The sequence below is a fragment of the Temnothorax nylanderi genome, unplaced genomic scaffold, assembly GCF_030848795.1.
Source record: "Temnothorax nylanderi isolate EJ_2023f unplaced genomic scaffold, tnyl_v1.0 TNYL_tig0005_pilon, whole genome shotgun sequence".
NCBI classification, from domain to species: domain Eukaryota; kingdom Metazoa; phylum Arthropoda; class Insecta; order Hymenoptera; family Formicidae; genus Temnothorax; species Temnothorax nylanderi.
In genome coordinates this window covers 2,006,144-2,031,955 of record NW_027249067.1, presented here as the reverse complement: position 1 = coordinate 2,031,955, position 25,812 = coordinate 2,006,144, and the positions used below count along the sequence as shown (strand labels likewise).

The following is a 25,812-nucleotide window of genomic DNA, read 5'->3' as shown; positions in this document are numbered from 1 at the left end:
CCAGCAGCTTTCTGAGGATCTACAAGACCTATACGACGGAAAGCTTCAGGCACCTTGTGCTTAGTTTTTCTACGAATATCCATATTGAATGCCAAATCGCGCTCCTTGATTATTTTTTGTCTTTAAAAGTGTAGAAAGAGGTCAAGCGGAAAATATAAAACGTTTTTCTATCAAACATAATTATAAAAGTCGTAAATTACAAAATTTAGCTTTGTCTATACAAAATTGTGTATAAGATCTAATACGATATCATTGATACCATCCTACAGATTAATATAACATTTTGAAATAAATACAGCACAGTTTTGTTTTCTAGAATCTGACATTTTGATCTCCTCTGATAAATAATGGTAGCTTATCATTTTTATCACGCATTGTAAGTTTTTAAGGAGAACGTATAATCTCTGTGCTCCGCATATCTTAAACGTAATCGGCCGTCAATCATTTCAGTCACGTATTCTAAATAATCTCGCCGTAGTGACTATCGCTACCAGTCATTTTCCTCACGTATCTCGAATATTATTGAGAGATCAATAATTTCTCTCACGTAATTTTCAAATTTCGCCAAACAGGCTAGTTCCTCTCTAATTTCGCAGCTACGTGTACTAAATGGTTTTGCTCCTATACGCGAACTTCGACGAGATTTTTCACAAAATCTAAGCGTAGTAATTCGGAAGTTTAAAGAATACACAAGGAACGGGACGTGAGCAGTGTATTTGTAAAAGTTACACAGTACGCGGTCGCTGCCATATTTGGGACTCCTGCCGCAGATATTTCGCCGCATGGTGCATCCTTGCGTAATGCGAGGAAGAATTTCTCTCTGTCATAATGAGAATTTTATGACCGACCCGGTCCTGTGCAAGTGTCCAGTCGAGCGCGTATGTTTTACACGATAGCTAAATCATGACAACGGAGGGACGCAAGAATGGGAATACGTTCCCAGACGCAGCGAAAGTCTTTGCGAACTTTCCGAATATAACTCGGCGATCGTCGAAAGTTTCACGATATGTCGTCTTTCCGCACGAGCGACTGACCGGTCCCGATTGGACGAGCAAACCTCCGAAAACAAGCCTCTTCACGATCCTTAGCGCAGTTAATCCATCTCGTACGTGTAACATTGTTTTAAAAAAAAATTAGTCGTTAGTGATGGTTAATTAATCAATTAACAAAGATAAATGTAATTATAGACGTCTTGAAACAAATGCGCTATTACGTCCCATTTTAATTTAGTGAGAGAGATTTTGCAATAAAAAAAGGAACAATAAGTCACGAATGCAAAAAAAAGTATCTACGAATGAAATAATTTAATGAAATCATTCGCATTTGAAACCGTGAATATTTTTATTACCGAAAACAGATACTTTGCATTTTTATTTCTTTTTTAATTACTTGTTTCATAAAGCATTTTATATTTTAATATATTGTATATCTCAATGTTCACACCATTCAAGCATTCTCAATAATACGCTAAAGTTAGCATTTTGAAAATATTAATTGCCTCAGGGGATTAATAAACATGAATTTGTTTTCCGCTTTTTTCCAGTTTTTAATTATCTCTCTTTGATTTTGCTTTTATGGAAAAACAATTGTCGAATTAAATTTAGCATTGATACACTCACAAAAAACTAGCACATTCTTTGTAATTATTACAATAAAATAACGATTAGATTTGAATGTTTAACTAAAAGATTGGAAAATTTAGTTAGTTTCTCTCTATTGCAGTATGTTGATTTTTTTTGCCATTGTGAAATTTTTATCTAAAAAAATCTTGAAATTTTAGATAAATATCGCTCCTTTAGAATATTATATATAAGACTGTAGTAAATTTAGAAGAACTAATTGTACGACTTTTTTACAAAAGCAAGAAACTTCTTCACAAAAGCAATCGCTATATTTCCCCCGTTCTTTGTCGGAATATAATTGCGACTCTGCAAGAAAAGTTGCCCCTCCTACTTTCTCGGAATATTATTAAAAGCGTCATCAAGTATCTTTTTTACATAGCCAAAAACGCATTTATATTCTAAAGCGCTATTTCTTAAAGTACTTCCAAATCGAATCTCTCAGCTGCCGCGGCTCGCTCACCTCTCCAATATTCATTCGACCGTTCCTCTTGAAATGCGCATGTTTGAGACAGCCGGCGATCCAATTATTTCGATCGTCTGTCACCGCGCGATCTACTCGAAGGGCGAGGAGCGAAAAAGGAAGAGGCAAGTAATCGTTGACAGCTTCCTTTCGCGCGCGCCGACTCAGCGCAATATTTCGCACTGTCGAGGCATATCGACATTTCGAGAACGGATCCGTAAGTGGTCGTCATTAGAGTGTATATGTGTATAAAAGCCAATATGATAATCTGTCTTCCACTGGGGAATAGACATGAACAGTCCTCCGACTCTCCGGAGAAATTATTGTCATCGTCAAGTAGCCGCTGCATTCGGTTTGCCTCGCTTTTTTTTCTCGTCTCGCACTTGTAGAACCCTACAAGTGATGCGACCACAATTATCTCGGTCTCTCTCAAGATTTGTGCGACGTCGACGATACTTATTGTCAGTTCTCTATTTTCTAGTGGTTGTGATAGCTTTATTTTTACTTGTTTTTATTAACGATTTTTGTTACCATTATCATTCAAATACAAAAAAAATTGTGTAGATTATGAAATATGCCTATTATACGAGTTTTATTATATACAAGCGTGGAAAAGCATTGTAGAAACATTTTTCAATGCTTGCTGTCGAAAACCAGGATAATATCGCGCTCTTAAATTAAGTTGAAAACCGCAACGCGGATCGCAGTGAGAAATTGCGTTGCATTGCCCTCACTTCCGCACGTCATGCCTTACCCCTTAGAAACGTAATGCTTTCACGGTACCCCTTAAACACAAAGTACGTTAAGTCGGATAATACCAATTCCCTAGTTAGTAATCTGTAAATGGTGCAGTTCTCTCGCATCGTAGAATCGTAAACGACGTCCTGTTCTTCCACTTTGATGAATGTTCACGGACTATCCTGTTGTAACGCCTAATTGAAACGCGATTCGCGATAATGCATCACGCTTTATGGCTTCTGGCCATGTCAATTTTAATGAAATATGCCGTGCGCTCTCTCTCTCTCTCTCACTCTTTTTTCTTTCTATCTATCTATCTTATTGCCCGCGAAATTACGAAGAGCAGTAAAACGCTCGAAATGCTATTTTAATTGAAACCGCCATTTCAAACGACTCCCATGAAAGTCCGTTCTTGGTGCACGCAAAGTGTTCATAATTCGAGCTACAACGAGTCACACCGCAAAACGTGAGAAATATTCCAGTTATTATTTTCAATTCAAGCTGTAACGCCCAACAATTTAATTACCTCTTTAAACTACCGCTCACCGCGCAAAATGTTTCTAATTTATAATTATTATTTTTTAATATTCGTGCAGGATGTTTTAAACGTTTGCGAATTTTATCAAACTGCGATTATTTGTTATCAAATTAAAGAGAATGATAATTAAGTACGTTGAAGAGATATTACGATAAGTATTGATATGTTATTTAATATATGTAAAGTAAATCACCACATGTGTCGGATTAAGTTATTACGCAAAAATTATCCTCTTGTTGCAATATTTTATCAAACTGCAATTATATGTTATCAAATTAAAGAGAATAATAATTAAGTACGTTGAAGAGATATTATGATAAGTATATATATGTTATTTAATATTCGTAAAATGGATCATATGTGTCGCTATTACGCAAAAATAATTTGTCACGATACCGTTTTCTCCATGCGCGACTTGACATTATACCGCAAAGATACTACACTCGGTTGTCACAGTATTGGTGTACCAACGAAACATGCACGCTTAACTTCGAGCTATTTCAGCGGTTATTCATAGTGTTCCCCAAGATAGTCGTCGGATGTTGTCCCCCGGGATACAAAATCTGCTTACATGAGAACATTGGTCTTCCTCGAGTTACCGCTTGACACGGCTTCAATTAAACTCGGTTTCTTACTCGCTCCTGGATTAATTGCTGTTAACACTTGAGCGTACATTTATGCAAGGCAAACATTATTTTTTCTTTTTCTTTTCTCTTTTTTCCTTAAAGAGCGATTTGTGATTATATCGAGTTTCTACTTGTCAAAAAACGTTATCATGTTTTTTTTACAAAGCAGAAGATATGTGCGAACACACTTCTATGTACGGAATATTTTGTAATTTGCCTCAAATCAAATTAATGATTGATGCTAATCATTCGACTTGATGATACAAGTAAAACTGATAGATGTGATGTAATTTTTTATTTTTTATATCGCTAGAAACTTTTAAACGAAGATAAAATTGTGTAACTTCATATACGTAGACCACTCTTCAACGTGATACGATCGGTATATATTTAGACGTCAATGCTCCCGAGCAAACTCGAACGCATCAATCAGCGGATCGTTTGCATGGGCGGAGTTTACCGTGAAAGATTATCCCGACTTTGGCACTCCGTGCCCTAAAGGAAACTGACAGGCCGAAACGTTGCCGCCCGTCTCCGGCACGTGTCGGAATCTCGAAAGTCGAAGTTCCCGCCGGTAACTTGCAAGAGAATAGAGCCTGTGTCTCCTCGGAAGACCTGCAAGTCAGATACCTTGATTACTTAGGCGCTGGAGAGTATTGATTTCGTCGGATAGCGCGATTCACGGGTTTCACGTGCCATTAAGCGACCGACCTGATAATTCCCCGCGGAGATCGCGAAGCAAACGATTCGCTCGCGTTGACATCGACAATCGTGTCTTCGCGTCTTCGAAACCCTCTTCAGAAATTAACTCTTTACATTTAGCGTTCATTGGTATATATATGTATATATTGTTGAGACAAATAACGTATCTGCCTCGGTTTTCAGGATTGGTGAAGCTTCGAGAGCTAGTGAAGTCACCGAAAATCCGTGATATCGAAGTCAGCCTCCGGCAAGCAGACCGCGACTCGTACAGGCAGGTCCTCTCCGAAATAAAGAGCAAGGAAATTCGAAATATCATCGTGGACACAAAACCCGAGCACATGCATCATTTTCTACGAATGGTAAATTATCCTATATGTATCTACAAATCATCCCACTCTCTCACATTTTACATATTTTCATACAGATACATTATATATATAAGTTATTTTCCTGATATTTTACAATTATTATTGATTTAAAGGAAAATTTATTATTTAATTATAAAAATGTGCAAAACTGATTATTAAGAAATTACAGAAAGATATTAATGATATTATGCTTGAATTGTCTTTGAGAAAATTAGTATGATTAGTTCCAAATTGTTACAAAAAATTTATACGTAAAAGAAATATACTTAAGAAATTAAAGTAACCGTAAACTCGTGCTAAGATAAAAAGAATTGGGCATGCTCCGATTTTAAGATCACTGACTCGTATTTAAAATATATATTCCTTTTCGCGGAAGCAGCCTCGACTGACCGTGTCGCTTCGCATATATTGCAGATCTTGCAGCTGCAGATGAATGATTACAAGTACCACTACCTCTTCACGACTTTCGTAAGTACCCTAGGGATATTGAAATGCACAAGTAAAGACCCACTTGGTCCGCGACTCGATTCGCTCGCTTTCCGCAGGATATCGAAACCTTCGACCTCGAGGACTTCAAGTACAATTTTGTCAATATCACTGCCTTTCGTTTGGTCGACGCGGATGACGTCGGCGTACGTAGTATCCTGAGGGACATGGAACGCTATCAGCCGTCGGGCAACACAATCCTCAATAAATCGAGGATCATCCAGGTGAACACACATGAGCTTTTTGTTTGTAGAAACGTGTGCACTACACATATTGGAAAAGATACATACAATGCTTGCGAGTCTCGATTTTATAATTAAAGACGTAAGATGCTTGAGACGCGAGAATTTAAACATCTATTTTATGGTTTAATGTTTCTTCGATATATTTGCATATATAATGATTTCGCATTTTGTAATGCAAAAAATATACGCTTTTGCATTGATAAAGAAAAACCGATTTGAAATCTCGCTGGAAAATGTTTCAGTGGTTACGGCAAGATCGTATTTTACGATTAGTTCCCGTATTATATTCGTAAAGCATAACATACTGAGGTACTATACTTTCGTTTCACGATAATGTTTTATCGGCCATTATTTCGCACGGGATGGCAAGCTACATCGCGCCTTTGAAAGATTGGCAGGATCTCAATGAAAGATGTAAAACAATTTATCGTCACATATACATACGTTACCGCACCTATAACAGCTTCAATACCAATATGTCAACATCACCGAATGCTTTATGGGGCGATAAAAGCTATTCGAAACGACGCGTGTGTTGCCACATCGCTAGTAATGCTGCGTACGCAGGTAACAACAGGCCACATTGTTACCAAAGTAACAGGCATTGATTTTTTCGAAGCAACGATAAAGTTGTCGAAAAATATCAAAAGCGGAAAACTTTTCTCTTCCGCTTATACGTAACAAGCTCGTAGTGGATATTGATATCGAAATAAATTGTCAGTAACGTAAAAGAATATCAATGAAACAAACTCGCTTTCAAGTTATTTTAATTTTATTACTAGCTCTGATCTAAATATATATGATGTATACGTATATATTAGTAAAAAAAACACGAGCGCGTGTGTGAGTATGCTATCGTAAAATTTCAAATCTACATAAAAATACTCAGATACCGCGATATCGGGAAATAGAAATTCAGCGTTTGACTTTGTACTTTGTGCACACATATTTCTCTAGTCAATTCGACGGTTATATTGAATTATGATATATGATTTTCTCGTAATGCATATGGAAAAAGAAATTATATTTGCATTTTAATTGTCTATCCAAATTGCATAGTTACAAATTCCACCAACATACGTTTAGACAACATACATACACGTTATCCGCTCGAACAATCTTTTTCATTAACAAGTTATATTGCGTTAATCCTCAATTTACGAAATATTATTTGCTGTAATCGGAAATTTATCAGTGTTATATATATGAAACGAAAATAAATGAGGTTTCTATCCGTTTTCTAGATAATTACTCATTACGCAATAGAGAGAAAATAACTTTTAAAAATTTTTGTCACTTAGAGTATTAGAATAATGAATCTATATGCGAAAGAGGAAACGCAAGGGAGAAAACTTGCTATACTCTTTCGTCTGATGATGTGTAACAGAATTATCACACACCCGTATGCATATAAAAATCCGCGGCCGGATACGCAACGAGTTCACGACGCGTGAAGCTTAACGCTTTTTTCCAATTTAGATGCAGATCAGAATGTTGTCGCGACGACGACGATGACGACCTCGACGACTTCGTGAATCTCCATGTTATCGCGTCGCGACGACGGCCGTCCATAATCGCGTTTCGTATCACGCACATGCGTGCAGGCGTGAATACGACGAATGGCGTGTCAATGAAGCACCGCGCGTACTCGCGAAGAAGTTGCACAACGCATGTTTAATCGAGCTTCCACGACTCATCGAGAGAGCTGAGCGCTGTTGATTTTTACATATTAATTTTTTTTTTACTAATTTAATTATATTTCTCTCAATCTTTAGATTTTATAAATCTACGTCAATGACAGATCGCTATTTTCAACCCTTAAGTTGTTACGTTCGCTCGCTTAAGAAACTCCTGTACCAGTTTTCTCAAATTCTCGAGTTGTCGGATTTCTTGGATTTTTGGAGGTTTTAAGAGCACTTGAATCTTCTGTTCTTTTTTTTATTTTTGGATACTTTCGTTCAAGACGCAATTGAAACAAATATATATATTTTTTATTTTTCATTTATTTAATCCTTTTTATTTAATCAAATTCAAAAATTTATTTAATCATAATATAACAGCTTATATTAAAACATTATCCGTAAAAAAATAATTTTGTTTACCTTATAAAGATCTGTTTAACATGTCAGAGTCGTACACAATATCATTTTCTTATTAAACAAATATTTTATGTTATACGAAATGGATCGTGTGCATTAATACGCAGACCTTCTGTTTATTCAGTTTGTACTTTTCTACATTGCTTCAGTGCAAATATATAATCCGTTCTTGAAACCTGAATAAATAAATCGGTTTTCCAGGCGCGTGATTTCACAACGAAATTTCACAAACATGTAGATGATTCACATCGCTGAACTGAAATATATTTATCTCTCTCTATAAATAGTGACTTTTTTTTTATTCTCAAACGAAATATGCGATATTTACAACAAGTGAAAGGAATGTTTTGCGCGCAATACGCGAAAAACATTTGCGCAAAACACCTCTTTGACATCGTCACTGATAATTCAAATAAGATGGCATTGTTTGGAAATTTCTGCGTTGTGCCTTGAGCGTTCTGTGCGGTTATTATTATTTTTTACACCCTCAAATCTCGTTCTCTCGAAGGGCCGGCGTAACCGGCGTTTCAGGAACACCACGGGATTATTTGCATGTGTAACAAAACCCAGGGGACGCTCCGACCGGTCGGAAAGAAAAGCGCGATCTTTCGTCCGAACGACCATCCGGAAGGATAAAGTTTACATTTCCTTAGAAAATGTATATTTGCCCTTTTCGGAAAATATGCCGGGAAATATCGCTATTTATTCGCTACCACTGCGATGGAAAGGATGAAAGAAAATAATCTTTTATTCAGCGAGTGACATCACTTTAATATCACTTTTCAAACTATATCGATATCTCGTTCTTAGACCTATTAATTCTTATTTTTATGAATATTTATAAAACTTCTTAAAAAGATGCAAAAATAATTGATTCTAAAGTGATAACTCGTAATAAAACTTATTCGCGTTTATTTAAAAAAAAAAAGATGGAAACTGTATAAATCTGAGTATAAATCCCTCAATATTCTATTTTTGAGATAATCGAAACTCTTCTCTTTTCTCTTTGCATCTATAGCGGCAAGAACGAATTGTAAATAGACAATCTGAAATTCCAGATACGATACTAAGATTAAAAAACTTGGTCACATTTACAATTCATGAGGAAATGCCCGGGTTTAGGTCCACGAGGAAAAGAGTTCTCTAATTACTTCCGCTACAGCCGTTAAACTTCCCGAGGCGGTACAATACGGAAGCGCGCGTAATATTCGAATGTAATATACACTTTGAAAGCGAATTGCAAGACTCACTTACTTAAAAGTACTCAAGAAGAGCATCTTGATCCCGATAAATTACTTCTATATTTCACCCTTGCCATCGCTGCATTGCAGAAAACTTAACTTAAAGCTTTCCGCGGGAAAATGGTGTGCCGTCGACCATCGAATTCTGGGACGCTCGGTATTCAAGATTATGACCCAGTAGCGGAATTTTTTGCGTGTATTGTTTGTCGGAATTTTGGGCGCTAAGGCAGCGAGATTACGTGGCCATTCCGGGACGGTCTAATTGCTTGCAAAAATGTTATCAGGCGTGGTCGTATTGGTGGATATTAACGAAACAACTCGAATTAACGTCTGCGCCCGAAGTAAATGTCCATGTAATTACCCGGGAGCATTGCCAGAGATAAGGGAAAGTTAGATTTAAGATGTGCTCGTGAAAATCCGAGCGAAAAACTGAGTCAAAATCCAAAGATATTTTGCTTGATGAATATTATATTTTATATTGTAATAGAATTCTATATATTAAATTGTATAATTATATAAAGTTACAGCAAATTCGAGTGCGTATTTTTTTTGTAATTTTATTAATTTATTACATGCACATACGCAACATGCACGCATATACGAAGATGTCAAAAGAAGCACAGAAGCTCTAGAGTCCGCGACTGTTATTATTATTTTATCTTGTTAGTGAAATGGTTGCAGGTGTTCGTGTCTTTCTAAGACTTCTTTTCGCTTTTAAAAATGATCGTTGCGCAATGATGGGCGAGCAACAAATTCGTGTTCCTCAAAATTTGTTAATTTAATATCGTCTGAAAAAAGTGTAATATGTTAATAATTCTTTTAGCATGCATAACTATCTCTTTATTTCGTTATAATTCAATTATAATAATCATAATTAAAATAAAACAATTATAATTACATACAATCATAATAATTACGAATAAAGAATTAATTTTAACTCGCTATACGATCGGGGATCAAAAATACTTCGAAGCGTGTGTTTCGAACACGAAACACACGACTCATCATTGCACCGCAAGTTTAAGAGCTTCCCGACAATTTTCCCGAGCGGCTGCCAGATAATACCTCCTGTTCGCTTTCAAGCGAATTGTCAAACGTCTCTCTATTGTCGAAGACAACCTGTTCGCTTCGTCGCGTCGCGTCGTCGCGTTGCCCACACTCTCACTACGCAACCCGGTGGTGAAATTACCTATGGCGGCTTTTGTTTCGACACCACTCCGGGCGTGCATCGTTGCATCCCCCGTCACTCCACCACAACCAAGTTCCGTTGTCACCGACGTCGACCCCTCGCACCCGTCAGCCGCTTCCTTTCCCGCGTCGCTAAACGACCGAGTTAGCTCCGGCAAAGCCGGGCAAAAAGCTCGGTCACAATCAACGCTCGGCGGAAAGCAGGAGAGGCAAAAGAAGAAAAAGGAAATGGGGCGCAGTAGGCGTCGGAGGTCGAGAGAAAGAAGTAGGCGGGTTCCAGCAAGCGAAAGCAACCGCCGAGAAAAGCGCGGCGGGCATACCTGGTTAACTCTCCCTCTAGACTCACCGCGACTCAAGCTTTGAAACGGGGAAAATATAGACGTGGGTGGTTACACACAAGAAGCGCCGATGTAAGTAGGGTACATAGACCGAGAGGAAGAGCGAGAGATCGACTCTCACGTGACGGGAACGAGTGAGACAAGAACGCGGCCGGATAAGAAGAAGCTTGTTACATCAACGTGGAAACCGCAGATGCATACTGATCGCGCGTCGACTACCGGCAACGCGCGCTTCCTCTCCACCTGCTCGTTCGTTTTCCTTCCCTTCTTACCTCGCGCTCTCGACGAGTGAGCTAACAACCTCGCGCGCAGGCGAGATGGACTTTTTCAGTCTCGTCCACGGATGAAAACGCGAAGCGGGCGGAGGTATGTGAGCCGCTGATGTTACGGCGGTAATGAGAAAGATCTACATCGAATCGTGATGAAGAAACCACCTCTGGTGAATATAGGCGCGCCTAATTGCACGAATCTGTAAGCTCCAACGACTTCCGTGAAAAAAAGAATTATATGTTTTAGGCACGTTAGTAATGCAATTCTGGAAAAGAGTTTGTAAAAGTTGTTTTATCCGGAACTTTTTTTATATATAAAGAACAAGAGATTTTAGAATATTAATAATGTATTATAGCATTTTTTAATGTTTTCTCAACAAATAATATACGACATGCTGAATAAACTTTTCGATAAAAAATGAATTATGGGACAGAGTTTTGAATTTATATGTTCATAATTGATTTAAATTGGATAAATGTAACATTGAAAAGACTACTTAAAGATACAAAATTTAACTAATTAATTTTTTAATTGACAATAATGACAATTTTGCTTAACAATTTATTTATTATATTTAAAATGTAAAAGAGAGATGTACACACAGAGTAGGATTAATTACAATAAGTAGAAACATCCTTCCTTGGTCAGACAAGAGTGAAAAAACTGCACATTTATAAACTATCCTTGAACGTGTATATATGTAACGAGCGGCCATTAATTACTAATTTTCACTTAACGCGGGGATTAATGAGAAAGGGAAGGAAGAACCCGGGCATCAAGATTTCTATCTCTCTGTCTCATATTTCTCTTAACTCTTCTCCAATCCGCTTGGCCAATGAATCACTGAATACCCTGCTCCATGGCAGGATAACCTTTGCTCTCAGTGCTATAAATCAGGCTATCTCGCACTCGAAAGGTTTTATTATTTTATTTGGCAACCGGGGTGTAGTCATACTAGGAAGGTAAGTTCCCGTGGCGACTGCAGTGGTCAGAAATATGGCTAGAATGACAGTGGCCTGGGTGGAACTTTTTTAGGAAAAATCTACAGCGGCGAGCCGCAAGAACTAACACATGTTTTACTAATCGCGAATGTCTGTTATGCCGTTAAATATTATTCCCATATGAAATTCTTTCAAAATTTTTAAATAAATTTATAATAATTTAAATATCGTAATAACATAGTTATTAAGATAGGGTAATCAGGCTTGTTAAAATGTGAGAAACAATTGTTTAGGATGACAAAAGGCATTTTTTAAAAATTCTTTTATGCCGCAATATACACGAGAGCCTAACGATCGCGGACATTCACAATCATAAATTATATCCGCTGCTTGCTAAACTGTCAATACCAGACCGATTACAAACAACCAATTTACAGCGGTCGCTGCAAACAGCTTGGCGTATTATTACGAGTCATTACCGGAACCGGAACGCGCCACGGTCAATGCGAATTTTCTTCACATAAAATACAGAAGTTCATTATTGCGCGCTACCCGACTAATTCCTCGCGCCCAATTAATTGTGATTTGCAGTTCCATAATGCTCAATGGATTTAATGACAATTGAAGTTTAACACGCCAACAGATCTTTATAACGTGATACAGCAATAAAATTTTCGGATTGCATTGAAGCATGTAAAAGAGAACGGAAAACATAAAATACGCTCAAGAGCGTTTAATTAAACATAATATCATAATTTGTATTAATGTTTGTAAAATTAAATTTGAAAGAAATATAAAAAATGTGACATAAAATAGATGGGAAATACCGCCAAATTTTTTACATTCTTGTTATGCGGAAAGAAAACAATGTATCAAAACATGCAGCAGGAATTTGTTACATTTCCCGACAGCAAAGTAAACATAGCTCCAACTATTGTAGCAAATATAATATTGTGATAGGCGCGTATGTATCGTGATTTTTTTTTTCAACAGAAAAGCAATACATCAAATGCAGCCTTTGGTTTATATTTTTTTTCCTCGCTGTTCTCTTTCTCTCTGTCTCTCTCTTTCTCTCTCTTTATTTCTCTCTCTCTCCCCCTTCCCTCTGTTCTCTCCATCATATACACACAATATTACAATATAAAATTCTCAATTTGAAATTGAAAACGTTGTCCATCATGATGTCAACAGGTTTACAAAATATCGCTCGCAAAATGTCAGGTTATAAAAAAAAATTGTATCGGTGTCTTTTCATTTTTATAATTCTTTACGATATATATAAAATAGCAGCACTAAAGAATTCAACGATGTCAGAATTTAATCTAAAAATTTTTAATTCTGAAATCTTTGCGAGATAGAGAGTTCAATGATACATTAGATACATACCATCAAGGATGGCATAAAGTTATACGAGAGTAAGCATAAAGAGTAAACTTAACGAATCCTGCCATTAAAATCGACAGATGTTTCGTAACAAGATAATAACTTCTAAATGCGTCGATGAGCGTAATATATGGTATACGCTGCGAATTATCTACATTAGAAGCCTGATTAAGTTAAAGATTTCCTGAGGAGGGGCTGTAAGACATCCTTAGAGTTAAACAAATCGGATCGCGGCTTGCTAGTCGGTGGCAAGCAGGATAAAGATCATAATCGTTTCTCTTCCCGTTATCCGGCTGGGCCGAGAGCGACGCTTGCACGTAGAAGATTGGTTAAGCGGGTTCGTAAAGAAATTTCTACTTGCCAAACAGGCCGAAACGGAAAGGAAGAAATTCGCGCCCGTGGAATCCCCGCGACATAAAGCAAGATTTGTTTCGGAATCCGCGCTCCGAGTAATATTTATTTCAATTACGTCGGGCTAAGAGGAAGAAATTTATCTTCATAACGGAGAATTTTTCGGGACGGGGGGGGATTCCGGTAAATGGACACTTACTTAAAAGGATCTACTCGAAGGCGAAATTTACGATGAGTAAAAATACGTGTAGCACGAGAAACGTCCATTTGCGCATTTCGCGCTTATGAATGCCGTTAGACTCGGTTAGACACTAAGTAGGCCAATTCAGATAACACACCGCGTCTTTTATATTTTAATGAAGACGTTCAGTAAAATGTTACAGTAGACCGATCTTTAAAACGTCATTAATCACTGTGGCGTTAGTAGTGGCAAATAATATTTAACTTCCGCCAAGTTGATTGTCATCTGCGAGCTATTCAGACTCCTCACCTGCAACATTTCTGACCTAACTAACAAAAAAGGTGAAGATCTCGGCGCTAGACAGCAAGTAGTTTGACGAGGCATTTCCATTTCGCTTTAAATGCTAATGAACGGACCGATCCCGAGACCGGACCGAGGAGGTCGTGAAGCGAACTCGTCGTCGTTCGTCGCGAAGTTAAGTGCGCGTTTCAAGAAAGAGACGAGGCGGGCCGACGAGTCGGACAAATGACAGACCTTTTCGAACTAATTCCGTGGCGCGATTATCCGGATGGGAGTTGGATCGTGGATTAGGAGGTATCAAAGTTTCGGCCTTCCTTGTCAAGGGGAGCTTAAAGCCAACGAATGCCCAACGGCTAACCACCGATCCATCCAACTCGGACAAGACTTAAATCTGGCGCAACCGGACACTTGACTGGTATACGCGATTGCCAGTTTCTTCATTATTCACGCGAGATTGCCAATTTCCAGGACGTCAAGGTCTCGACCGATGAAGCAATCCGTTCAGTCTCATGCGGTCGCTCGTATTGGCCGAATACGACGTCATTCTGTCGAATATAGCGTAGCGTCATCGTGCGCATATGTATGGGAGCTTTTTGGAAACATTGCAAATTGTATATTTAATGCAATAAAGCGTATATTTTTTACAAGTTGTTGAAATATTTGTAATTATTTTATTGAAATCGTGAAATTAAATTAAATTTTATTTGCAATGCGAGCTTTTTCAATTGCAGACCGTTCTAGTTATCAGAAAAATATGGAATTTTCATGAATTAACACCACGATAAATATTTTGAAATGTTTGGGAAATAAGATAATCGGATGAACTTAATATTCATTCGAAAATCGAGAGACACGGCATGGCGGCATGCAATGTCTGGTGCCAAATGGTATACACGCGCGCGACATGGGCAACGAGACAGAGAGTGTGTCTACATCCGAATCATCGAGTTGAGCGGAGGCACGAATGCACTGCAAATCCAAGTGTGGTATTTTTACACATTTAAATGTGTAAAATCGTGTAGTCACTTTTTACGCATTTGTACGCGTGTTATTTTTTTGAAAAATGTGTAAAAATTACACACTTGGCTTTGCAGTGTGTCATATTTAAGAAACGACTAATGTCCATTTCTGTAAATGCAGATTAATTTTAATTTCAGTTTAACTTACTTTTTATCTTTTTCTAGTTCTAAGAATTAGAAAAAGATAAAAAGTAAGTTAAACTGAGAATAAAATTAATCCACATTGGTAGAAATAAACATAAGCGGATGAAATTTTTAATAATTTTTATAAACTCAATCGGTTGCGAAGAAATGTCATGTGATATAAACACACTTTTTTATATAATACCAAGTTCTCTTTTGCATTAGATATTTTATTATTCTACTAAGTGATAATATGATAATAAAAGAATTAAATTTTATGATGTACATAAATTCATGCTCAGTTTTGCACGATATTCGATACCACTACTCTTATAGCAAAAATAGATTAAAGCAACATTGTTTCGCACAACAACTATGTTGATAGGCGCGGACCTTTTTTTACCTTTTTTTACAAAAGGTAAGAAAAAGGTAAAAAGGTTTTATTGTTTTTTTTACCTTGTTTTTAAAAGGTCAGTTTTATGGTGATATAAATAATGTTAAGTTTCTCAAAAATTATTTGCTCGAGCGATATATTGCAGTTGGAAAATTTTTTTAACAATTTTTAATCGTAATTTTAAGTGTCACACATGTACTACAGAGTAGTATCTGAATAAAGGCGACTAGCGCAAATCGCGAATCTCATTACGCATGGCAATCATCTAGCGCGTGAATAATGCAATTTGAGTAACATTCAATTGAGTGACATCGACGACTTTCGTCGGTTATTATGCATCCGAAGAATGTGAAACTTTAAATTGCCTCAATGCGCATTCGAGTTAAATGCTATTAGGTAAAGCCACGCTGCCATTCCTGTCTGTTGGTTGAACTCGGGCTAATTAAAAGCACGCTCCAATTAGCTCCGGATAACTAGAGTGTATTCACGGTGCAACAACTATCGCAACTTCCATCCAACTAAGAGATTTCTGATAATACGCGTGATCCCGTCCACCTCATTTTCATCCCGACGTAGCATAATAAGGCGTAAGCGTTTTGATAGGAAACACAGTCAACCGTATTCAATTTTAATTAAATTAAACAAATTTTCGACGAACCGGTGACGTCAGATGAACCAGGTAACAGGTTCGCTATGACAAATTTTTCTTTCTGCTGCTTCGAAAGTACACGATTATTCGTTACAGTTATAATTAGTTACAGTCAATATTAAATTGGGCGCAATTTTGTTAGATAATTACTAAAAACATCATCTCTTATCTCTTGTTTAAAGCGGATAATCTATCTGTCAAGCTTAATGAAAAAAATACATAGAAAAATTCAATTACAATGACATTTTTCTATATAAATCGAAAGTAATACAAAATTTTAAACTTAGATAGGGATTTCATCCGTTCGCGATTAAACTTTTATTCACGCGTTGACGTGCCGCGTGAATAAAATTCTGTTAAGCGGTAATCACAATAATCCACTCAGCTTCTCTCAAAAAGGGTGAAATTAAATGCGTATAATCCCGCGCTACCTACAGAGAAGAGAATATTAAATGCAACGCGAAGCGATCGCGCTCGATGCCGCTCGTCGGCGGATGTTCCGAGTGGTTCCTCTTTTTTGATCGGAGGATGAGAAAAACGCTTTATTGGATTGTCAGATCTCATGAGGCTCCGCGATAAAATGTTTTGATATCGGTTGGGAGCCACCGCAATCGATACAATCGACACGTACGGTTCCGTGTACTCCCCGATCACCAAAGCAGGGGGAAAAAAGTGATAACCGCGTCTATCGCCGGCCATTAATTTCTCCCAGTTCCCGTCGTTCCCGAATTCACTCGGCGGATGCGTTGGACGCAATTTTTCCGCAACGCGGGCACGCACGCACGCACGCACGCACCTGCAGGACGCAATTGCATTGCGGCGCGTATTCCGTGACTGTACGAGTTCGCATTTTGACGGTATATGCGAGTTACAGTTAACGTTGCACTCATTTCGCAAGGCTCATTTTAATAATACAGAGAACAGATGTCGATGCCGCAAAAATGCGGGAAGAATAATAATAATAAAAATTGTTTTGACAATATACAAGTTAAAGAAATCGATAATCTGTAGTGAAAAGAAGTATTCATGTTATAAACTATATCATATCGTTAATATTATTATTATTTTTAATTTTTACGTGTCGTAAGGTTCATCAATTCCATGAATATAAAAAATGATGAAATCTATAAATAATACGATTCCAAGATTAATATTACTATACATACATACAATAACTGCTATATATAATGTTACTATAAGATAAATATTTAGAAATCATATTATGTTATTTTTATATCGGCATTATAAAGCGTTTGCTAATTATACGCCATCAAATTATAGGGAATTATACAAAATGGCGCGTTTTATCCTTCTCTATCAAACACGAAAAGTTTACTAGCAGGATCGTCCGTTCCGCGGTTATTGCGATGGCCGACTTCTGCCCCGTGTTGGTTTATGAGTTTCCGTTTTGTCAATACTGTTTGGCTTCGGCGATGAATAGAGCCAGTCACGTGCCATCGATTAAAACTCGTCTCCGGCCCTACCATGCGATTTCATTATTCCTGCCGATCGCAATTTCAAAATATATCCATATGTTACCGTAGCGCCGTCGTTGTTATTCTGTTTACGCGTCATCGCGCTTTGGACCATGTTGTCCGATCGAGTGAGGCGGCTGGGAAAATGTACATGTACAAATTGGCATAGACGTGCACGATTTCAATGTACTTGCCTGCATTTTGTACGACCATCGCAATAAAGCGGAATACAAATTCAATAACACAGGGCATTTTATACGGTTTGATTAAAGACACGATATAAATTGAACACACGTTTGAAGCTGTCACTGTCATGTCAAGTATCATACAAATATAGGGGCTTAAGGGGATCCTGCAGTGACAGGCGAACTTCCTCGATGTCGATAATGTCAACCTTTCTAATTTTGTTTTCCCTATATCTGTCTTTGTCTAACGAAATGACATCTGTCCTTGTTCGATTGCTCGCATCTCTCGCAAGATCCGGCAACTACTGTTGCTGCTCTTCTTGTCATTCTGCATCCGTATTTGCATTACTAAAATGAACTTTCGATGGATCTTTTTTTGTTTACGCATTGAATCTTACTTCTACTTGCACGATATTATTCCTACATGTTTTCCCAAGGTAAGATGATAAACATTATGTATGTATAAACTGCAGAATTTTTGTTTTAAGCAAATATTGTCGTCAGGTGACAGCTGTATGTGCCCAAATAAGTAATATTTTTAATTTTTTGGTGTTTTTTAATATAAAATCGCGTTTGTGTACCTAGATTTTTGTGCGTACTTTAATTCTGTAAAAAATTTTTGCAATTCTATAAAGCCAATTAAAAGATCCATCTAAAAACGATAATGTCGATAAATCATACGGCTGCAGGATCCCCAAGGGGCTGTAGTTTTCCAAGCAGAAATGCTCGATATAATATAGGCGAAGTACTCTTCACGTTCCTTTTGCAAAACCGCAAATCTTTCTACAATCTACAATGATTATTTACGTTGCTGTTAAAATTACAATGGCATAGCCAGCCTTATTTTTGGATTCAGTAACGCGAACCATCGCGAGCTTTATCGATCTCTCGCGCATCGTCGCCTCGGCGCGTCGCACCGGCCGATCAGCGAATGAGTGCAGCGATCGGAAAAATTCGGAAATTTATTCGCTCGTATATAACGATCATTTTATTGACGGACGCATTATTCCACGCACACCTGTCACTCCCCGTGTACCGTTTGCACACGACGGCGCTGTGGCTTTACAACTCTATATCGTACATCGCACATTATATCAATAAACAAAAACCCGCGTACGTGCGCTGCATTGCATTACAACAAGGATACGATTTTATTGTCTTGCATAATTTATTCGTTTACTATATCCATAATCATAGATCGGAATTCGTGCGGTACGACGAAGCGCGATAATAAATGAAATTGCATAGAGCAACGGCCGTTAATTGATTGATACGCGTGTAATGATTTCAGTTGTCTGCGAAGCTATCAGTTCGCACCCGCATTAATACCTACCAAAATTGATATTACCCGAACGTGATTGACGTGGCACACATTATTATCGCATTATCGTCGGGTATCACCGACAGACCTTCTTGACACTTCCACGCGTACGCATTTCAATAAGACTTCTCTCATTAACGTTAATTGCCGAAAGACAGGCATGAGCGTCAATAGCAATTGATTGAAATCTTTTTATAAAGTATATATCAATATTGATATATAGCTTTACGTGAATAAAATGTTTTTTCTATTTAATTGCTGCTGTGTGATATGATCTTGCTTTCACCAGCATTAATAAATATTAACGAAATATAGTTTGTTTCTTTATTATTTCACACAAATATGGATATTTTCTGTTATTTATATTGTTCTTTCAAATATACTTGTAAAATAAATATATAATTTTTTTCTGCTAATTATGTATTAAATTATTTAACTCTTTACATCTTGGAATAAATTCAAATTCCAACAACTTGATAAATAAATAAAACCTCTTTATTTCTGAAAACATTTTATTATGACGCGTCATAATAAAACCTCTTTATTTTTGAAAACATTGAATTTTATTATGACATGTCATAATAAAATTCAATGTTTTCAAAAAGAAAGAGGTTTTATTTATTTATCAAGTTGTTGGAATTTGAATTTATTCCAGAGTACAAAGAGTTAAATAATTTAATACATTATTATTAGCTGAAAAAATAATATATTTATTTTACAAGCATATTTGAAAGAATAATACTTAAGATACATACTTAAAGATTTAATAATATAAAAAATACAATAAACTTTTAGAATAATCTACTTCGAAAATAACTCGATATTCGAGTTACTGGTATGAAATGTGATATCGAATATAATTCGACTTTCAAAGAGGTAAGCAAAATTTTTTGCAAAATTATATCATATCACAAATCGATTGTTTGCCTATTTTACTAAACAATGCTTGCTTCTATACTGAAAGAATTTTAGGAATTTCCGACCGCGATGTAAGGAATCAGTCATTTCCCTAGGCACAAATTTAGTCTCTACTTCCTTATAACAACATACTCTTGCCGCCGCAGAAAAAGAAGCGAGAGCATAACTGCCCGCAGTTAGCCCGTAAGCTATTCTAGACAGATTTCAAGTTCGTCGAGACGAGATTTGCGTCTACAAATAGTTTGCTGGAGCTTTATTGTTTGCCTCGGGCAGAGGTAAGACAAGCAGGATATGCTCACACCCACCTGAGTCACACTCGCTTCGTCCTCCTGTCGCGCTCGCGCGTTTACGTATCCTGCCGCATAAATTACGTTAGCGCCAGTTCATCAACTTTCAGGCGAATGAACAAACTTTCTGGCGGATTCTCATTCCGGATTATTACTGCCCCGCGCATCACCGCGAGGTTTTAGCGTAATTATAAAACCGCAACACGCTTGACGTCGATACTTTGTAAATTAATATCGAACAGAAATTGCACGTGTAACTTTTTGCCACTCATCCCACGTAGTAGACATAGCGAAATGATTGTAAATTTTTCATACAATTATCGAGCTTTGCTATTCCATGATTAATAAGAGTTATAGCATCAACTATTTACGTATAATGATATAAGAGCATTAAAGGGGCAAAACACAGCATTTCAGATTAATAGCGTGCTATTAAAATTTTCATCAAACTCTGTGAAAGTAATTATAAATGTTCTGAAATCCCATTTTCGAAAATAATTTCCGAATAATTTAAATTACTCCGTCCACACATATTCTTTCGTTGAAATATAAATCCTTTGAAAAAAATCATTGCGTAGTCAAATATAATCTTGGCATAATATATTGTAAATAAAACAATGACCTTTCTGTCTCCTATCAGATTTTTAATTCTCTAGGGATGCAACACGAAAAAGCTTTACCATGTGCAGATCGGAAAGCTCTTCCCGACGTCTGAAAAATCGCATTATAGAGATATTTGCGCGCGACCACAATGTCACTTTCTTCATTTGCGCTGAAATATATTGACAACGTATAAATTATAATCAGAGCGTTCTTTTCTGAGAAAATTTTATCTTTAGAAAATTTCTATCCGAGAATCAAAATATATATTACTGGAAATCTTTCCTCTATAGTTTCATCGCTTCGAGCGTCGAGAACAATCATCAGAATTTTCGAGGAGCTATCCAGAATTTAAAAAAAAATGCCAGAAAAAATCCGTGAAAAACTGTTCACTCGGGGGAAATCCGAAAAATCCGAAGCGAGAGCATTGAAATCGGTTGAAATCGCGCCCGGAAAAGTTGATTAGTCGCGCTAAATTTGCGCGTCATCAACGAAAACGCAATATTGAATCAACGTACGGGAAGGCGCGGGACACGTCGCACTTTAGCCCAGGACAAACAGTCGAGCTCCACAAACTACTTGTAGCAGAAAGGGCGCAGCATATAGCGAGTGATGAAGGGACGCGCAAGACTAAGCACGGGCGCCGGTCGTTTCCTGGATGCTTCCGCGTGTTTGTCCGCCTCAAATACGTGCCTTCCATGACGCGCAGCGAGATGAAGAAGGTGCAGGGAAAGGGAAGGAAATGAAGACGAGAAGCGGTCGCAGGCGGAATGGTCGCGTCGTGCTTAGCATCGTTTCACGACTCTGAAATACGAGTGAAATCAATTCGCGACGTGACTACCTCACATCGATCGCCACCACCGCACCGGAAGGCTTCCGCTAAAAATATCCCGGAAACTAATAGTCCGTCCCGCGTCATCCCGCGCGTTGTACCACTAAAATTTTTTACGTTTCACGATTGGTATTATTAGCGATTCTTTGACAATTGTAAACCGGTGGCTGATAAATGTATCAATACCATTTGATTACACGAATATGATTACTCGCTTCGTATAAATTAGATTGTAAATATTACGAATGGTATAATTATAATGATCTTCATCGAGGCCATTCCCATTTATTCGTTTATGAGTAAATCTTTATTACCATTATTTATCTTCATTAGTATTGTTATGGTTGCATTATAATGCATAATAAAACGCAGTCCCTGGCGATTAATATATTAATTTGGTATACAATGAACAGTACGCAATAACACAGTATCCCAATTCTATCAATATTGAATTTCAGTAATAATTTCTATGAAAAAATCGAATCGGATAATGAGCGTAAAGATTAATTAGCGTAAATGCTTTCATCGTATTGCTTGTTCTTATGTTAAATATTTTACTTACAAGAATTATACATGAATTATTATAACAAACCTTGTAGTATATAGAGTTTATAATATGTATATATATATTTATTTTTTGCTAAAAACACTTTTCTTCAGCAACTATTGTATATAATTATACAGTCAAAGAAAAAGAGAAAGAAGAAAGAAAAAAAAATTCACAGTAAATATTGTCATCAAACTTTCGACGGGACAGGAATAAATAACGCGTGAACGAAATTAATTCACGCAACGCCGCACGCCGCACGCCGCCATCAAATCTCCTATAGTCTCTTCTCACTGAATATTACATTTTCCGCCGACGTTTCCGGCGAGAACGCAGCAACATCGTCGCCGTCGTCGTGACGACTAGATTAGAACTGGCGCGTAACTTCGACACGGCAACGTACCGTGAATTTCATAATTCATGGAAATAAACGCGCACACGTGACTAATAGCGTTACAATTAATAAACGGAGCATTTCACTACGAGCTGCGCATAATTCGCACCCGTTTGCTTTCCGAAAATCCTACGGTATTCTCATATTTTGCTCGTTTTACGTTTAATTAATTGTTTTTGTTTATTCTATACGTTTAATAATTATTAAAATTTATATTAATTTATAATTATTAATACCTACTTCTAACTTAATAAATATAATTTTGCATTATCCAATTAAATACATATTAAATAAACGTTTCCAGAATAATTCTCTCATTGCGATTTTAATGACTAAATAATATCCTACTATTTCAATCATGTAATGGTAATTGCAAGCCGCTTCAAGATCCGAAGCGGAATAATTCTAGTAATATTTTGATTAATACGTGCGATTCACCAGAAATATTCGCATTTCCAGGTAGCAGAGTAACAACATCAAGTGACGTATTAATAATGTGACACGCGCTTTGTATCACGGGACGAGCATTAGCAATGAGTAAAGCCGAGATTCATATTTTTGCAGGCCGAACCAGCGTTAATGTACGACAGTGTACAGGTGTTCGCGGTGGGATTACGTACCCTGGAGCAATCCCATGCTTTAAGGCCCGCCAATATTTCCTGCGAGCTCGAGCACCCCTGGGACGGCGGTTTGTCTCTCACCAACTATATCAACTCGGTAAGTTTCTCTCCTTTGCATTTCTCTACACCGACATACATGAACATGTATATAATGCGTAAATTACATGTAATATCAACTTTGAATTATTTGAATTATATTGAGCGACGTATACCTGGAATGACCTGGATTATATATGAAACTTTATAATGCAAATATTTACAAACATTATATTAACAGGGATTAGATGAAAACACGCGGAGTTGCAAAATGTACAATTTTGCATAAATTGTAAATGCAAATATATGTATATCTCGTAAATTTTATTGTTTATTTCCATAAACGTACGTTCAAAATATTGCAGAGATTTATGTTGTTTTTATGGCATAGAACGATACTTATTCCCGCCACAAGATCGCGATGTTCCCAGCGTAAATACACCCACGGGACGTATTTTAATTTTTCATAACACCGTCCACGTACATTCTCCGGCAATGTCGCGACATCGCCGCCACCTGCCTCTCTCGACTTTTCCCGAGGATAGATATCGTCGAAGGAGAGAAAATCCGCTGCGCCCATCCGGGAGCTCCATCGTTGCTCTTTAGCTCGCGCTTGGCAGATCCGCCTCGAGAGACCACCCCGAGGGGGAAGAAACATGCTGCGATGGCTTACCGTAAATTACCGCTACTGAGATCTGGCCGACGTCCAAAATAGACGATATCCAATATAGTAGCACTCGTTTCCGCTCGGTTCGTGCAAATATTTAGCGTGGCGCGAAAGGGAACATTGGGATATCCGTCGCGTACGTGCCAGGCATATGAAATCCGGGAAAGTACCTTACCTTACTTTCGCTAAAATACCTTTCATATCTCTATTTTATTGCTATCTCACAATTAAGACATTGTAAAGAAATATACATATACGTGGAAATATACATTTGTAATTTCCATTGCGTTTATTTGTTTTTATTTGAAGCTAAACGTTTGAGCTCTCGATCGAATCGAGTTCAGTTTATAATTTTCTCGGACTGTTAATACTCTGATGAGCTGCTCCTAATAATCCCGCTGTAAAAAGAGTATCCGGCAGCGTGAGAAAAAGCGCGTTTCTATAAATTTCAATCAACGTTTTGCGCGCGAGCGTGATGTCGCTCGTACGCGAGACACCGCGCTACTAGCGTATAGCAGCGCGACGGATAAATTGTTTAATACCATGATGGACGATTCCAAAGCTGTCACAGGCAGGGCCCACAAATCCTTCCGTGATGTTGTACTTCCCCTTTTCAACCTGTACGACATTCTTCCCGTTCCCGTGTCCGACAAGGCACGATATCCGCGGCTGCAGTGTTTCAGGATTGATATCCACTAGAGACAGAGAGAAAATCGCGATATTGTTCTTTCATAAAACATATCACGCAAGTACATACACGCACATCTATATATAAGCGTAAAAATTGTGTATAATTATAAATTGTTTTTAGATCTATGTATTTTATTATCAATCAATTTTTATTATTTTCCTCGAGAAAGAATATTTATTATATTTAATATGTAATATTATATTTAGTATGTTTTATAGAAGAGAAGAAGAAACAATATTTCAGTTCTCTCTTCCTTTGTCTCTAATGGATATTATTTCCGAAATATGTATTACGACTGAATATGTACACTATGTGTGCAACATTTCTGATTTTACTTTATATATATTTTTTTTTTACACGAATTTTACATAGAAATAATTATAATAATTTCGAAACTGAGATCTCTTTAAAACGTGCGCTACAGTCTACGCCAACGGAATCTCTTACAACACATTCGATCCAGTTTCCACGATTTTGATTCGGCGACCCTTCGTTAAGCGGAAAGTCCGTCGTACTATCTGAACCCGGCGCATAGAGTTCAATTTTCCCGAATTGTACAGAGACTTTCGTAACCCGGCGCGTACGTGACTTTCGCGTTGCTTGTTAGGAAATAAAAAGTTCGTACGGTAAATGCACCGACACTAGAGACCATTGGAGAATTTGAACGCGGTTGGAGCAAGAAGAGATATGAGAGAAGTGAAAGAAACAAAGATAGACCATCGAAGGGAAACGGGAAAGAGAGGAAGGAGAGCGAAAACGAACGCGCCGCGTACACTTTTCGCAATAACAAGAACTACAAGAATAATAAAAATCGCCTCATGCTCTCTGGAGAAGAAAATGATAACCGTTAATGCCCGCACATTTTTAAGGAAACACCTTTCGCAATTAGAGTTGCGGCATTCGCAGATGAAAGGAAACGCGTGCGACGAATTGCCCGGGATAGGTACTGTGCAGAACTGTGAACCAACCGTCGCGCC

The 25,812-nt window shown here is 37.5% G+C and overlaps 1 protein-coding gene across 4 annotated transcripts in view; it reads left to right on the top strand.

The window, feature by feature from the left end:
* The window catches only part of LOC139776278 (glutamate receptor ionotropic, kainate 2), a 120,805-nt gene that overhangs the window by 56,288 nt on the left and 38,705 nt on the right, over positions 1 to 25,812 (top strand). For all 4 annotated transcript variants that reach the window (XM_071712873.1, XM_071712859.1, XM_071712865.1 and 1 more), the window contains exons 5-8: positions 4,870 to 5,045; positions 5,469 to 5,522; positions 5,600 to 5,764; positions 23,386 to 23,538. In XM_071712873.1, coding sequence (XP_071568974.1) covers positions 4,870 to 5,045; positions 5,469 to 5,522; positions 5,600 to 5,764; positions 23,386 to 23,538 — 548 coding nt within the window. The remainder of the gene's footprint in view (positions 1 to 4,869; positions 5,046 to 5,468; positions 5,523 to 5,599; positions 5,765 to 23,385; positions 23,539 to 25,812) is intronic.